Source organism: Diadema antillarum, unplaced genomic scaffold (genome assembly GCF_040938485.1).
Source record: "Diadema antillarum isolate AM-2024a unplaced genomic scaffold, OU_Dant_1.0 seq00000081_RagTag, whole genome shotgun sequence".
Taxonomy (NCBI): domain Eukaryota; kingdom Metazoa; phylum Echinodermata; class Echinoidea; order Diadematoida; family Diadematidae; genus Diadema; species Diadema antillarum.
In genome coordinates this window covers 2,127,844-2,144,859 of record NW_027271174.1, presented here as the reverse complement: position 1 = coordinate 2,144,859, position 17,016 = coordinate 2,127,844, and the positions used below count along the sequence as shown (strand labels likewise).

Below are 17,016 nucleotides of genomic sequence, written 5' to 3'. Positions count from 1 at the left end.
CAAGGAATAAATGATTGACGAAGTAGAGGTGTGTGATTTATTGCGTGAGATCATTTCATAATCCATCGATTTATGCATCATTTCATAATGGACTTAGTGAAATAAGACAGTTCAAATTAAATGTACTGGAAAAAAAGTATGATTTTCAGTCTTAATCGAATTATTGATGAAGTTTGTTTGTTTGTTTGTTTGTTTGTTTTATTTAATCACGGGGTTAAAAGCCCTCAATCAGCCAAGAGGCTGTTTTCAGAGAAGCCGTCGAAAGTCGAACGCGATGACTAAAAAGAAAATTATTAAGGGAGAAAAAATATGTTTCAGTGCATTATACATGCAGACTGAAAGTTTGATTTGGCGTGATTGAACTTTGGGTTGGTGATGCAGTTGTTACAGCATCGCAGATCTTTCTCACTTCGATAACTCACGTTTGTTGCATTATGATCGTCACAGGATTGAAAAACAATCTAAAGCTTTGAGAATTGGGCCACTATTACGATATAAATTATCTTTGAACTATTTTAAACTTATTCAACCAGAAATATCATTACGTCTTACACTTTTATAGAAGAAGGGGAAAAAAATATTTTTTGTAAGTTTTTGTACACAATCAATGGAAAATAATGAGGTTATCCTCAGTTCGCTCATTTACATATTCTTCGGAAAATTTGTACTATTGTGTTAACATACAACTGCAGTCTTTCTTGTTCAGATTAAATATCAAGCGTCCGAAATTTCCCTTGAAGTGTTTGATGATATATTTCAAGCGCTTGCTACCCTTTTTCGTAGCTTTATTCTCTTCTACAACATCAGAAATACCGGTAGGTTGTGACATGTTGCAGGACCACGCAGCTATATGGTTGTTAAAGCCAACAACATTGTGTTAAACTTTTTGTTGGTAATGCCATTAAATTGACGCGAAAAAAAAAGAAAAGACGAGCAGCGTGGAAGAAAAACAAGCAGAGTAAAGAAAATGGGAAAGAGATATGACGGATGTAGGTGTACATGTAATCCACTTAATATCCAATATAGTTATTGACAAAGATTGGTAGACGTACAGAGAATCACATGGCACATAAAACGGTAGACTTTGACAGAGGAGATGAATAGATAGATGGACAGACAGACACACACACAGACTGACAGCTTTTCGTGTAGATATAGATTGACAGACAAACGAGGAGATGGTATAAAATAAATGATCGACTATTGTGAGCAAGTATACAAATGGCATTCAGGGAAACGTAATAATTATCTCCACATGATTACGAGATAAATGATTGCACTGAAAAGTGATCATGAATATAGCTTCCTATAGTTATGATAGCTATACAGCAATTACATAGATATATAAAGAAAGAGAGGGGGTTGGAAAAGATGATAGATAATGTAACATAGACCGATTCATAAAAAACGTGAATAGACAGAGAAGGGACGCGGATAATTAGATATACGGAAGTACTTTTACATATACATAATTATACGGGCGGTGTAAAACATCGCAGTAGCCACGTAGGGAGAGGAATAAGAGCATTCACAATGTCATGTATAGCACAAGAATGGGAGAACGAAAAGAGGTATATTTTTGAAAGATAGATAAATAAATGAAGATAGACAGATAAATATGGATAGATAGATAGGTAAATAGATAGATAGATAGATAGATAGATAGATAGGTATAAAGGTAGATATAGACAGATATTGATAGACATACAGGTACAGAAGAAGATGAATAGAGAGATGGATATATAGAGAAATAAATAACAGAAAAATAGATAGATAGATAGATAGATAGATAGATAGATAGATAGATAGATAGATAGAGAAATGGAAATCCCAAATCGTGCGGCCAAGGGACTTACAGGCACTTCTCTGCCAGCAACACAGATGGAATTGACTCATACGATAAGAATGAAATCGCGTCGAGGAGCCGTGAAGGCTGAATCTTGCTGGTATCTGAGAAATAGGTGAGCCAAATGGGAGAGCCGAGGCCTTGAGGTTAGGCGGGCACGAGCAAAGAAAGACCGGCTACTCCACGTATCGCATTCATGATCTTGTTTCGTGTGTTGTTATGAATCATCAGTGCCATAATCGTGGCGGTCAAATCCATTGTTCTATATTGGTAGACTCATATACTTTCGTTATTCCTTTTTTAAAGAAAAAAAAATCTTCAGCAAGGAGTGAGTGTAAATCGCTATCTCGAGGTGTCTACTCCTCACATCAAGAATATATAAACGGTAACTATAAAGACCAGCAAAATATAATGCCATAATGATGCAGTGGGTACATAATATAGACGTGTTTCATATCCAGTCGAGTGACATTTGCACTTAGTCAAGTTAACATGGTCTTGTATAGGTATATAAGTTCTCTCTATACTTCCTCCACCCCCTATCTCCCAAACATGTGACGGATTTACATTGCAATATCTTTCACATATATTCTTAGCTGTCGGTAGAATTAATTCAAATTATATGAATGCCATCCATTTTTTTTTTACCTGTCATTGAGAAAAACAAAGCTATCACGGTCACGTGAATAATTTTTCTTCTGATGCAGTATTCGTTTCTGTTTTGATGCGAATGATACGAATAAGTATAATGGAAAAATAAAATGATAGAACGTTGAATATATCGATAAATGCACAAATTTACAAGAAAAGATAATTATGTTACGAGAATGTTATGAAGCATTTATCATTACTCTTTGTGTCTCCCGTTTTTTAATTATTGCTTTTTCGGCAAAACTAGTGAACGGAATTGGTCAGAAAATAAACACTGCCATCATAGTGATCACAAGTAATACACAATGACAGTTTGGAAGTATCTTTACAGGCAAGGTGATTACTCACTTTGTGGATGTTCGTGACTAACTCATGTCTAATCTGATGAAGAGCTATTCACCTCTCGTGTGATTCTTCATATTTGATGGGATCTTTGTGTATACATCGGTTGGTGTTAGGCCGAGCAACGATCTGGGCGAACCGCGAGATTTTCGCAGATTATGCTACTAAAGTCGCATGCAGCCCAGTGCCTTGGAAGTAACACGTTCATAAAATTCACTGGAGTATGCTTATAATACCACGTTCTCTGTGTCAATACAAGAACTCGAATGAATTAATGAATGAATGAATGAATGAATGAATGAATGAATGAATGAATGAATGAATGAATGAATGAATAAATGAATGAATGAATGAATGAATAAATAAATAAATAAATAAATAAATAAATGAATAAACAAAGAAAGAAAGAAAGAAAGAAAGAAAGAAAGAAAGAAATACAAATAATAATTAAAATGTACACAATTATTTCAGTGCCCCTGTCAAAGGTTCCAAAGACGAGAACATTCTCTCATCCTAACATTTACGTCTATATATAGTCTATTACATGTTTTGTATAAAAATTAAAGTTCTCGTTTTCTAACACAAAATTAGAGATTTGGCGTACCATAGACGACCAGGATTGAAGTCCCCATTATGATGCGCCATATTTTACTGCAATCAATATGAAAAAAATATAAAAAATCACACACACACACACACACACACACACACACAAGGAATCGCTGATTTCCTGTTAATTCAACTTTTATACTGCTTCCTTTCCCAAACATAAGGACGCGACAGGGCCCTGGTCTAGTTTCTCGACAACTTCAGAGATTTCCTTCAGCTCTTGTGGTTGTTGATCTCGCATAGATAGTAAGGATTATGATTAACTATGCTCAGCTTCCTTCATATGTAGAATCATTTGTATCATTCAGTGTGAATTCTAATTGCATGTTTGCATTTGTGTGTGTGTGTGTGTGTGTGTGTGTGTGCTTTTTTTTTACGAATTCAAATTAGTTATGACAGACGAAAGAGAATATATAATAAAATCTCTTTGTAAACTTTTACATTATTTGGCACGGATGTTCGATAGCATGTTCATCCGTCTGAGTTTTCGTGTGTGTGCGTGAGAAAGAGGGAGGGAGGGGGCAGCACAGCCGGCGTGCATACAAAAACATAATTATTACGTTTACATAAACCTTAAACTGAATATCGAAACTCGATAATGAACTACAGAAAAGCATTCAATCACGGATCATGAAATAAATTGTTAAACACATTTCCCGCGTGTGGTAATACACCAAGGTGTTCTTACATCACGCGCATCACTGACCTAACCCACCATAGAAAAGAAGAAAAGATTAAAATAAGCGCGCGAGTGTGATACGTGGTTTCGTCACGCGGTGACCACACGTCATTATACCTCGTGACTTTACACGCAACATGATCTCTTCAACGCTCGTGCGCGCCGCCCTACAATGTAATGTGGTTAGTTACTACTCTATTAACCGCGAAGCTGAAGTGTTAAAGGGCAACATCGAGATTTAACTTTTTACGCTAAAATGCTCTCAATATAAAAATTGAATTCCGGGCCTGTAAAAACAGAAACTGCTTCCCGGAGGAATCAAATAATCATATTAGTTGGCCTACTACACACCAAAGAAATTTTTCTCCTCCCTACAAACAGAACTATTATGAAATGGCGCCATCACAGTTGGAAAAGAGATAGGACTCGTGATGGGTGTGACGAATATGGAAAAACCAAACTCTCTCTTCTCCCGCCTCCAGTCGTTTCGAAAGAATTTGTGTAGTGCATGCGCCTTTTCCTCTCTTCATGTGTGTGTGGGCAGCTGAAGAAACCCGGAAGTGGCACCAGGAAGTAGCGGTGAGGGTCTTTCTTGTTTGTTCGTTGTTGCTTGCTTGTTACCAGTAGCTGATGAAACCCGGAAGTGGCACCAGAAATATATACTGCCCCCCCCCTTTTTTTTAAAAAACACTTTAAAAACGTGGCGCCGGCCGTGTAAAAATGATGCATAAGTTTTGAACGTAATAAATTATGCGATTCCATGCAGTGCCCCTTTAAGTGCGAGCAGCTTGCCAAGGGTAGCGAAACTCAACCGCAAAGTGCGTCCTGATCAAGGACCAAGTGTCTTGTTGGTTTTGAAAGTTTTCCATTGTACCGAGTGTTCTGGGAAGATCATATTGTTCATTGTTAACACTGTGCATTGGTCGTGTGCCACTTCATGTAGATCATCTTTTGTCTTTCTTCTTTCAGCAATCTTCCATCTCCTTTTTCTCCTTCCTTTTCTTTGTCTTCTTTGCATTCCCCCCCCACCCGTCTTTTTTTTCTTTTTTTAAATTAAACAATAGTTCGCTATGCCCCACATGTATTCAAGCAGACATTAAATACTGTAATTTTGCTTCCTGTGTGTATTATTCAAATGCATGTCCACTTTCAATCATTATAATGTGTGTATTCTGGTTGTTGTTTTTTTTAAAGAAATTTGATTTGACATCCCTCCCCCTTTCCTAGGTAACTATCTGTGTATATGTACCTCCCATCAAATTTATTATTGAAATGAGAATCAGAAGAATTGAACAAATTCAATGTACTATAATGGGGAAACCTAATATATATAGTAGCTCCATGAATGTGCAAAGTATAAAGAGTTCACAACTTTTCTGATTTATGGTGGAAATGCACATATGGACGAACATACATGTCATATTTCTATCATCTTTCTAGCCATCTACTCATTCTTCTATCTTAAAAGCTATCTTTGTTACTTGTATTTTTCTGCAGCAAATAACCATGAAGAGAAAAGTGAGACGCTCAAACTGAATGACTGAGGTATAATATACAATGTATAATCATTTATTTCTCTATCTTGTACATATCTATATACAATGTATAACAAATTTCTCTGTACATGTGGAAAGTGGGGGGGGGGGAATAACTTTGCATACATCTACGATACAAAAAATTGTGGTCTTTCAGCCATCTTGGAACAAAAATTGTCTTACCATCAAACTGGTTCAATGCTCTTAACCCGTTGAGGACAAGCCGAGTTTGCTATAGCATGCATTTCCCTTAGACACCTGCACGAGTTTACTTGGGACTCGTCTTCAACAGGTTAAGAACTGCATAATCTGCATACAATTGATACAATAAATCAATGTAAGATAAGGCATTATCCTTGCAAATATCATCCATACGTACCTGATGACATTAGACCAGACAGGGTCAGCAATCAATGGAATGGCAAAATGTATACAGTATACACGCTTCACACGGAAAATGTTGTCTTGTTTATATGTAATCTTTGGCTGTTTTGTTTGTTTGTTTTTGATATACCCAATTTCCTGTTGCATAGTTGAAAATACACAATTTCAGTATACACGTATGCATTTTATAACTTATGGATTCACCATGTGTCAGATATGAATATTTTCCTGCAAAGATTAATCTTCACTGTCAACATGTTACAATACAAATTATATACCAGCTTTTTCTGGTCTTCAGGGCTCTTTCACGATGCCATGAATCTTTATGACAATTTACTGCTATGCAACTGCCTTGAATTGATTTGTTTCACAAGGGCAGCAACAAGGCAAAAGATGCTTGTAACACAGCAACTACAGGACTGAAGGCTTGTCCAAAGGACTACAGTAGTCAATGAGGATACAGTGCCTTGTCTATGGGGCACATCTGCTGCAGCTATGAGACTTGAACCAGGGACCTGGTGATTAAAAGTCCCTTGTCTTATCCACTGAACCTCAACAGCTCCTCATCGCTGCTTCAACCCTCTTCCTGCCAATGAGTCACATATGCAAAAATTTCACACATATATCCATGGACAGGAAATAAATGCAGGGTACCATAGGGTTAAAGCACACGCTAGCTGCCACTCTAAAGATGGAGAAAAAATACTAACATACATTTCTTTGTGTCTAAAACACGAGATTGGTGGTCTACACATTTGAACTACAAAATCATTTAAAGGTCACCCAATGTGAAGGTGTTATAGAGCATTCTAAATTTTTGCACTTTCCTTTTCATCTCACCTTTCCTTTTTGCTAGCCATTCCCTAAACGCATTCACTAGAATATCTTTTTTCTTGGTATTACTGCTAAAAAACGTGACTTTCACTTTCACAAGACCATCTGGGAAAAGCTATCATAGCACGCTGTTTCACACTAGTTGCAGTGGACAGATGTAGCATGCATTAACTCCTCACTAGATCCAAGAGAGCTGACTCTGTGCAGGAAACTGGCTTTAATTACTGTACAGCAATCTTTCTTTTTTTTAATTTTCACTTTTTCTTTTACAGGGGAAAAACCAGTGAATATACAGTGACAGTCATTTTTTTGTATTTCTCAACAAATTTTCCACTGTGAAGGAAATGATTTTGGATCGTAACCCAAAGAGTGTACAAGATATGGGTTTTGGCAATGCTGCAGAAGTAATGTAATGTGCGCCAACTGCAGATACAATTTGGATTAATGTTGCGCACCGGTCTTTTTTTCTGTCTTATTCACAGTTACCAGCTGCTGGCATAATCAGTGAAATGCTAAAACTCTGCTGAAATCTTCTCAGCCAACTTGCCTATATATAATGTAGTTTGTTAAATGTGCATCATCTGAATATCAGATATTGCGGTAACAAGGACATGGTTCACTTAAACTCTGTATGACCCTTCAAGGAAGGAAGGAGGCAAAGAAGCAAAATAATAATTATACGGCTGGCTCCTCTTATCTTGGTTATGCAAACTTAGCCAAGGTCTAACCAGCAGAGGGCAGCATAATGCAATACATTCACAGGCCTTGTTGCTGCAGCATGATTCTTTGTGTATGTGTGTCTGTGTGTGTGTATGTGTGCATATATATTACACACATGAAGGTTTATGAATAAATAATAAAATAATAGGATTGACTCTGACAATGGATTTTGGTGTCATAAAGATAATATCAAGGTGGATTAAGATACTTGCTGTCGCCATAGCAACAGCAAAAACCTTTGCAGACGATTGGTTGCTACTTACCTATCTGACCTTGTTAGCCGACAATAGATTCAATGGATACTCAAATTGTAAATACATGTATGTTAAATGTGACAGCAAGCTTCATATCCTTTCTGACCCTGAGTAGCAAAAGATGCAAGCTACATGGGGTTATTTTTTAGCAATTTCTCTCCCATATGTAGCTACCGGTATACTGTATAAAGCATAGTACACTTAGCGAGTCTGATTTTTCGTGAATCAGAACTTCTCCACAATTTTGCGAGTGGTCAGATTCACGCTCGTGGAGTACAGCAATGGACGGAGAAATCTATGCATGCACGTCCTATTCATGTCCGGATCAGAGTTGATATTTTCGAGCTCGTTAACCCGTTGAGGACGGGCTGATTTTGCTACAACATGCATTTCCCATAGACACTTGCCCCAGTACTGTATACGGCATATATTTCACAAGTCTAAATTTTCGCGATTCGAGACTTCCCGACAATTTCGCGAGTGGCTGAATTCGTGATCATGGAGTCCTGGACTGAACGGTGAAATGTGTACGCACGTCACATTCATATCGGCATCAGAGTCAATATTTTCGTGTGTTTTTAATTTCGCGAATAGCAGCTGACTCGCGAAATTTGCGAAATATTCAGCGTATACAGTATACTCAGGACTCGTCCTCAACAGGTTAAATTCGCAAACAGCACCAGACTTGTAAAATTCGCAAAAATGAAAACCCCGCGAATTATATGGCATATACAGTACTATAAAGGATGTAGATCAGAAGAGATAGGCGGCTATCTGTCTACTAACAGAACACGAGGTACCGTATATCTGATCTTCCTTGTTTGTGAAAGACATACGCACATTTGATACCCTTACATATCATGAGCAGTCCCTGGAGGATAAACCAGAAAAAGCAAGGTGTCAAATAGCTCCATTCAACTTGTGTGTGTGTGTGTGTGTGGGTGTGATTTCGTCAACCACTTCAATGGCTGCTCGTTCGGCTCTCTGCGCAGGGTTCCTGCTGTAGATGGGATATGTGTGTGAGTGTGTTACTTGCATGAGTTTCCCCATCTCATGCAAGATTTGAGGATCAGGAAGTTTCATCTCTTGGCAGGGAGGGGGGGGGGGCTGGCTTGGTTGCAAAATTTGGATCACAAACAACGCTATAGGTACGTCACAGCCAGTGCTCGAGACTAACTTTTTTTCTTGGGTGGCCTGTTTGGGCCACTAAAATCTTTCCACCAAAAATTTTGGTGGCCCGAAAAAGAAATGTAGTGGCCTCAAATAATACGAAATATAGAAATTCATTTTGGATTTTCTGCTGCCAGATCAGGCCAACGTGAGAAAAATTTGGCAGCCCGACATCAATTTTTAGTTACCCCGGTCCACCTGGTCACCGCTAATTTTGAGCCCGGTCAAAACTAAGATCTACATCTGATAGACATCTTCAGCACTTGATCATTCTACAGTTCTACTACACAACTGCTCATGCAATAGAACTTACTCTTCACTAAGGATAGATACAGTACATACAGATACTCAGGTTTCCATATGTGAAGAGGGTTTTACAGGTCTTGTAGAAATTTTACAGATTCCCATTTAAATTCACAACCACTCACAAAAACCAGTTAACTTGGTGCAGGACACAATATTGCAATCACTGGATATGGCATAGAAATGGTGCCCTTTTAAGAGAGATATTAAATTGCAGCAAAGGAATACTGTGCCAATGTGATCACTTACAAAACATCCAGTAACATCTTGCTAAATGGTCGCTTTAGTCCCACTAATGCACACTTTTCTTAGAATATACATGCATCTAGAAGAGAGGGTTCAGCAGGCCAAATTAAGAACAATGAGAAGAATCCATTTCCATTTTGGGATGAGAAAAATCAATTTCGACTTTGGAATGAAAGTGTGAGTGTCAGAATTGTACAAGATCGCATGGAATGGACTTCAGATTACAGCACTGCAGATAAATTTAGAAAGAGGCTGACATCTTCAAAGTGATGGGAGGTGCTTAAATCCCTGTCCCCGTGTAACGGAAGACAATGGTAAGTAACATGGACGGAGAATGGTTCCAGCTTTTGCAGAGTCACACACATGTCCTGGAGAATGACTATGGGAAAGCCTTGTTTCCAATTACTACATTACCAAAAAACACTGATTGATATAACAGCAATGTCTGACGGTAATCTTAACGCAGAATGGGAAGTAACACGACTTCATCGCATTACTATATGTATCGCCATAATTATGGTTTCTTATGAATGGTCAGAGTGCCCTTGAAATCTTCACTGATCCCCTGCCTTTGTGCCACTGCCACCATTTGAAGCAGCTCTCCCTCCCGAGCATAGTCTCAATCAATTTGTGGTCCGATGACGCATATCCATGGAAATGAGGCAAAGCTTATCAGACCACGATGTTCTTCCGTGACTTGTTCTCCATCACCTTGTCAAAGTTGTCCAGCTCCTGCATGGCTACTTCCCCTTCTTCATCCGGCATCTCGTACTCGCTGAAATGACAGTCAAATTCAAGATTCAAAACCTTACAGTTAGGCAAATGATCACAAAAAACTTAAAGCTTCCCTGAAATACAAATGCATGTTGATTTGTGTTGATATATGATACCCTCAACATCACTCTTGCGGTGAAAGGAATACCTAGAAACATTCCATACATTTTTCACTAATTTTTCTTCTATTTTTATTCAGATTACTTGGATACGGCCACAGAAAATCTTTCCAAACCAATATTCCTGTTGTGACTTCATCTGTCAATCAATGCCAAAGTACTGATATGTTTAACAAAAGACATTGGAATGCACCTTCCCCTCGACTCAGGATAACTTGCATGTTTCTAAGATATTAATGTGACTAACAAAGGACATGGTGAGGGCGTTGGGATACCATGCAGTAGGAAGGCTTGCCTGGTTTGAATGTATTTGAGAATCCCTGTAACAAACTGGGCAGAGCTTTATCACTGATCTCTATGTAAGCACACACACACAGCCAAAGATTCTTGACAGGAGTTGACCGTTACTGATAAGTCTACGCTTCGATGCACATAATTGTCGCTGACTGGTGCTAGTTGTGGGTTTCGATTGTACCTTTAAGGGCAGTGAACGAATCAGGCCAACCATGAATCTCCAAACTATTGGGTCTTTAAAGGATTTTGGTCACACGAGAGGAAAAAAGTACAGACACTAAAGAAATGATAGTTACATTTACGAATTAAAACCCTGCACCTTGCAAATTACCTGGAAAAGAGATAAAGACATTGTATACCGTACCCATGCACTGTATGCAGTATATATTTGCAAGAACAATATTTTGTAACGTCTGTGACAACCCAAATGAGTGAGATATAGATATAATTTCTTTCATGGAGAAAACTTTGTAATTTCCCACCTTAGATACAATATACAGCACATTTGTGTTAATGTACAGGGTAACATTTTCATGAGTTTTTAGTTTGGCAAATATTGGATGCTTTGTGAAATTTACAGAAAAAAAATGCCAGCGAAATAGTAGGTATCTGTTCTCTTTTCAAAGCAGCATTGTAAAGAAATATCATGAAACATGAAGACACAGCTCTAAAATAAAATGTCCGAAGACCAACATATCAGAAAGATGTTAATCTTACAATAGTCCAGTTAAAAGAAAAAAAAAATCTAACAACTTTTCATAACTTCTGAAGGGAAAGTGACTTACTCTTCTGGTACCAGAGGCCTTCTTGTCCTATGTGAGATGCTTTCTTTCTGCAAAAGAATAAAATAAAAAACACAAAAAGAAATTAAAGACATGCTTTGAGGTGTTGGAATCCAATCTCACATCGAGGGGCGATCATTGAAAGATCACAATATGAGGCAAGCTATACAAGCTTGTGAGACTAAAAACAGTATTTCCAGGAAACCTCTCTACATTTTGCTTTTAATACTTGATTATGCTGCAAAAACCCTTCATATGCTCATGGGTGATTTCTTTTTCTCAATTTCATATCATTTATGGTGTGGGAGAATGCTTAGTGCTCAATAATTCATCAAAGTTCCTTCTCGTGTATTTGGTATGTAATAGGTGAAAAGCACATAATGCATGATTCAACAGCATTCTATATGAATAAGGTTCAGAGGCAGTAAAACGTTGCTGGTACAGCATGGATCGTGTCTAATGATCACATGTCCCATTTTGGGTTCTTGCTGCTCACCAGTGCTTGGAACATCAAGGGTGCTGCGCTAGATTATGAAAGATCAGCACTCGGGCATCGTAGCCGATTCTCCTGCTAACCTTCCAGCATATCGTACGGGAACTGTTCCCTTTGCATATATATCTCAGTACGACCTACCAGCACAAATACTCCTTCTCAAAGCATACATTGCAAAGGGAAAGCCAGTAGCGCTGTCCAAAGCACATTGTCCCATATGGACGTTACCTGGTGTATTTTAGATTTATTTTTATATAAATCTAAGTCAGACAGCTTAGCTGATCATGCATTCTGGACAAAGTACACTGTGTCAGCGGTCCAAGTTCTCCCCCTCCTTCTCTCCCCCACCCCTCTCACCCCTCCCCCCGCACCAGCCATTGGTTAGCTACAAGTAACATGCAACTTACAAAAAATCCAATGTCATACGCTGATTTCAAGCTCTATATCCCCTTTGAAGGTGGACAATTCTGTATAAGCTGTTATTTTCGCAAAATTCGTGAATCATCGTTGGACCGTGAATTTAATGACACGCAAAAATGTCACCATGCACTAGGGTGGCAGTGCACTTACAGTGTATTACAGCCTCAGTGTCAATTTGTGAAAACATCTTCCGAAAATGTCCATTACCTGGCGAAAATAACAGCTCATACCGCATTTGTCACAGGTCAGTGGCGGATCCAGGCAGGGGCGCACCAGGCACGCGCCCTCCTTTTTTGTTAAAACAAAAGAAATAAAAAGAAAAAAAATGGGGGGGGGGGGCAAGTGCGCCCCCCTTTAATTTTGTAATGGCGCCCCCTCTTTATGGAATTCCTGGATCCGCCCCTGCAGCTAAGGTTCATTTTGTAAGAAGCTGCTTACCTCTGTTCTCTCTGCTTTCCGCTTCTCTAGGATAAGTCTGGTTTCTTCCCTCCTCATAGCCTGAACAGAGAAAAACACAATGAAACAAGAACATTAAACCAGAGGCTATAGAGTAGCGACTGACCTGTTATTCCTAACCACCGCCCTCACTTGAAAGTTATTCTCTGTATCATGCCCATTCCATACTGGACATTATCCAAATATAAGAGCTATTGGAACAAACTAGAAATGTTGAGTTGCTGTGAGACATAAAAGTATCCTTCAAGCCAACTGAAATTCTGCCATGTGTAACACTTTATTATAGAGATGGAATATCTTTGTCATTGTTTGACTCAAGTCTAAAAGTCTGAACAATGAGGGCGCCATCACTAGATATCATAGCCTTCTAGATTCTCCCACAATACATCTCCATGGCAAGTTTGACCGCAATCCAACAAGCATTGTTTCCTTTAGGGCACACTCAAGAAATCGGACATGACAGCCTGTAAACATCAGAACATAGGGGGCAGCATCACAACAAATTACATGAGATATGACAAGGTGATGGTGGCATACCAAAATATCCTCCAGGAAAACAACAAGAGCAGTGAAAGGGGGAAAGGGCTCATATAAAAGTTTGACACATCATAATCACTAGACTGTGAGGAACTTATCAATAATAGTGCCCTGTACATAGGCATATTGCAACTAAACGCTTGATTTTATGACCATGATATCATATACGTGTATGAGTGATCCCATACTCCTCATATCTTGTGCATGTACTGTCACATACTGAACTTTCAAGGACAATTTCTTCACGACCATGTTGATACTTTAGCCAAGAAATCATTTTTCATAGTATCATCCATAAAAAACAAACAAACAAACATTGCGCCAACTTTTTTCTACATCCCTGTAATTGTTGCTTAGCTGGAATTGAATAGATCACTATTAATTTAATACCTTCCTGTGCTACAGAACCCACTTGAAGGTAAACAATATGTCCGCAGTGGAACACACAGTAAACCTGGCATAATTTAATATGCACTTCGTCCAGAGAATATCTGTTGACTTTTCTGCAGAAATTAACAAAATATTGAAAGGAAAGAGAAATTTGAGACCTTCTCATTGCATCAACTAGAGTGATTTGTAAACCTATGCAAGATCTACTGCATATCCTAAATTTGACTTTGAATGATTGACTTGTTTCGGGGCCTTTACAGAAACATATTTCCTTGTTTCCATTTTTTGTTGTAATTTGTAACTTACAAGATGTGTCAGTTTCTGGCTTTCTTCATGGATCATCTGGGTATGAGCTGTGGCAAGGAAGGCTTGTAACTCTGCGAGGGAAAGACATAAAAGATATGTTCTGAAACAATCCTCAGTCATATGACATACTGTAAAACTCGATATATTCGCAGCATGAACATTTCGCGAATTGGAACCAACAGCCTTTCTCGCAGCATGAAATTTTCGCGACTTACCACTGGCACCAATGCATATTGTGTAGGCAAGAACTTTTGAGTGCATTTTAATTTTGCGAATGTTGCCGCTCGCAAAATTTGCGAAATTGGAATGCACACGAACATTCCTCGTTTTACAATATATTACAAATATTGCCACCGGTAGTCATGTTTGTGTTGATGTGTTTGACAACGCTGAAGTAGATGTTGCGGTTATATTGAAGTCAGTGTTGATTATTAGGCTGATGCTCGCAGGGTTTGGTCATTAGGAAGACGACATGACACTCAAAAATGACAAAAATTTTGCCTTTGACAACAAGAAGTGAATATAGCCAATTAACAAGTCACTTTTACATACATTGATAAACATTCTCAGTGAAATGAGCTGATGCAGTACAGACAAGAAGTCATCTAATGTGGAAATTGACTATGTATTTAGCTCCTTTGTCCACATTCTCTACAATGTAGGTAACAATATAATGTGATCATACCATTCAACCCCTGCTGTGCTTTGTCAATTGGCAGGCAAGCTGGAGTGCTTTCTTGGCCAATATTGGCAATGAATAGAGATTTCCTAATCCCCTTAATCCCCATTGTGTCACCCTGGCCTTCCTGTTGGACTGGTGCATATTGCTCAATCTGGACGGGCTTGTTAACTAGGTAGACTCTAGGTCATGTTTGGATAAATTACTGAATGCTTTGGCAAGTTCAGATCAGTGCCCAGCCCCAGGAACATAAAGGCTAAACATAATATTTTTGTAGTTTTGACACAAACTTTGTTGATAGATACAGGTGGTTGTCACAGACAATCAAGGATACCACTCTCCAAGTTCCACACATTGCTGAGAAAAAGAAACAATAACTGGGAATGAGCCTAGACAATTCATGTGATGTGAGGCTTTATATGTATTCATATGCACAATTATAAATACTTTGTTTCAAACCAGAGGCAAAACAATTTTCTTTGAATTATGATAGACCCTTTCCATTTGCAAGCCTTCTCAATCATCAATGCCTGGTTATCAGAAAGTGCCTTGCAGAAGATGGTAAACAGGTACAGTGTAATGGCATTGAAAATAAGATATGCTGTTCAGGCAGTGGATTAAATGTGTGTTTTCAGTTTAATAACTGACATTTATTTTCTGTCGAATAATGTGCTTTGCTCCTTGTGCTCCTCTAAACAGAATTCATTAAGATATACAACATACACTTACTTGGATCATCTTCAATAACTTGGTGCGCAAAGTTCTTTTCTGTGAGGAAAAAATAGTGGAAAGGAATACTGACTATGATTCTTGATTCACTCTATTGTCATCATCAATGGCTGATACTAAAATCATTACATTCACAATAGAATATTTAGTATGGTACATTTACAAATACAGGAGGGTGTATGGATGGTTTTACCTTACAATTGTTATGACAAAGGTTTGAAAAACATTAATGATAAAATCACATAAAATTACAAATAGATGTCTAGACTCCACTTCTATAGATGTTTTATCCGTTAGTTTGACGGTAAAAATATTGGTTTGAAACTTAGAATAAAATTGATAATCATACAATACGGACTGGATCATTTTGTGTTAGTTGCAACAATACTTCTTCAAGAATCTTCTTCTCTTAATATTGGCACATACAATAGTGTATGACATGAAGTTTTGGTTAATTGTGAGTAGATCTACTTTTGGTGTAGTATTTATGGACTTACTAGTACTAATAGTGCTGTCGCTCTATCAATTCAACTTCTGTTCTGTATTGCTCCGGATCATTCTGAATTGAGTAAGGTCTAGCTAGTTCTAACTGTTGATCTAATTCACTGGTTAGACTGAAAACCTCTGCTCTGGATACATCAAGTAATTTATCACTCAGCCTCAGGGCCAGGGCAGCACTGTGATGGAATGTGTGGCTAATCACAACATGCACAACAAGCACTATTAAATATCCCTACAGTATAGTGAAGTTAAAAATGATTACTAGAGAAGCTATCTGTCAGAAGTGACAATTTGTCACAGACACACTTCATTGATATGATATGCGCAAATTATGCTTTTGATTCAGTGGATGCCACGAGCAACAATACACCAATAGTAATGTACGGGACTGCAGACGTACCTTGCACAAACGGGCCTGCAACTGGCAGCCTTTGCCTCATATCTCCTGATACAAGCCTCGACTCGATTGGCGGGTGTAAGGTCAGCGATTGCCAAAATAATTTTGCACATGCTTTGTCTTCATCACTTGAGCCACTGAACTCTGTCAACTCAGGAATTCTTTCTTCGCCGGATAAATGGTTCGCACAGCTGCCAAAATTTTCTGATAGAGTGGACGCCATTTTCGTTCGTTGTCAAGAACGCCGACTTCCGTCTCCATCTAAATGTCCCATTTTCGTCAAGAGAGGGAGGCATTCTCTATCAACCCGTTCTGGCCTACACGTTCACTGGCAAAATAAGCAATATTTATTTGGGGGTATGAATGTGCATTGAGCGAATATTATTATTTTGCTGTCTACTTCTTAGCTCTTTAATTTCTTTTTATCTTTAAGAGTGTATGAACCCAATGTCAGAGGCAAATAGGATAGGTGATATCGAGTGGGATTTTGGGGAAAAATGCATTTATTTTTTTTCTCTGCACTCGTACAAAAAGGAAACCCAAGCCAACGTAAAATGTAATTCGGA

General features: G+C 38.3%; 1 protein-coding gene across 1 annotated transcript; it reads right to left on the bottom strand.

Moving 5' to 3' along the window:
- Positions 1-10,245: 10,245 nt before the first annotated feature.
- Positions 10,246-16,673, bottom strand: LOC139726188 (cilia- and flagella-associated protein HOATZ-like). Its single transcript, XM_071637259.1, has 6 exons — positions 16,454-16,673; positions 15,553-15,591; positions 14,145-14,215; positions 12,894-12,953; positions 11,546-11,592; positions 10,246-10,348 (listed from the first exon to the last, which is right to left on the bottom strand). The coding sequence occupies exons 1-6, from the start codon at positions 16,671-16,673 to the stop codon at positions 10,246-10,248; spliced, it is 540 nt and encodes a 179-aa protein (XP_071493360.1).
- Positions 16,674-17,016: the final 343 nt, after the last annotated feature.

Bases quoted from the DNA above. Each gene is read 5' to 3' on its own strand.
- LOC139726188 (XM_071637259.1), bottom strand. From the start codon at position 16,673: ATGGCGTCCACTCTATCAGAAAATTTTGGCAGCTGTGCGAACCATTTA. The intron at 14,216-15,552 runs GTAAGTGTATGT...TTTCCCTCGCAG, and splicing joins AGTTATTGAAGATGATCCAA to AGTTACAAGCCTTCCTTGCC. The intron at 12,954-14,144 runs GTAAGTTACAAA...TTCTCTGTTCAG, and splicing joins GCCAGAAACTGACACATCTT to GCTATGAGGAGGGAAGAAAC.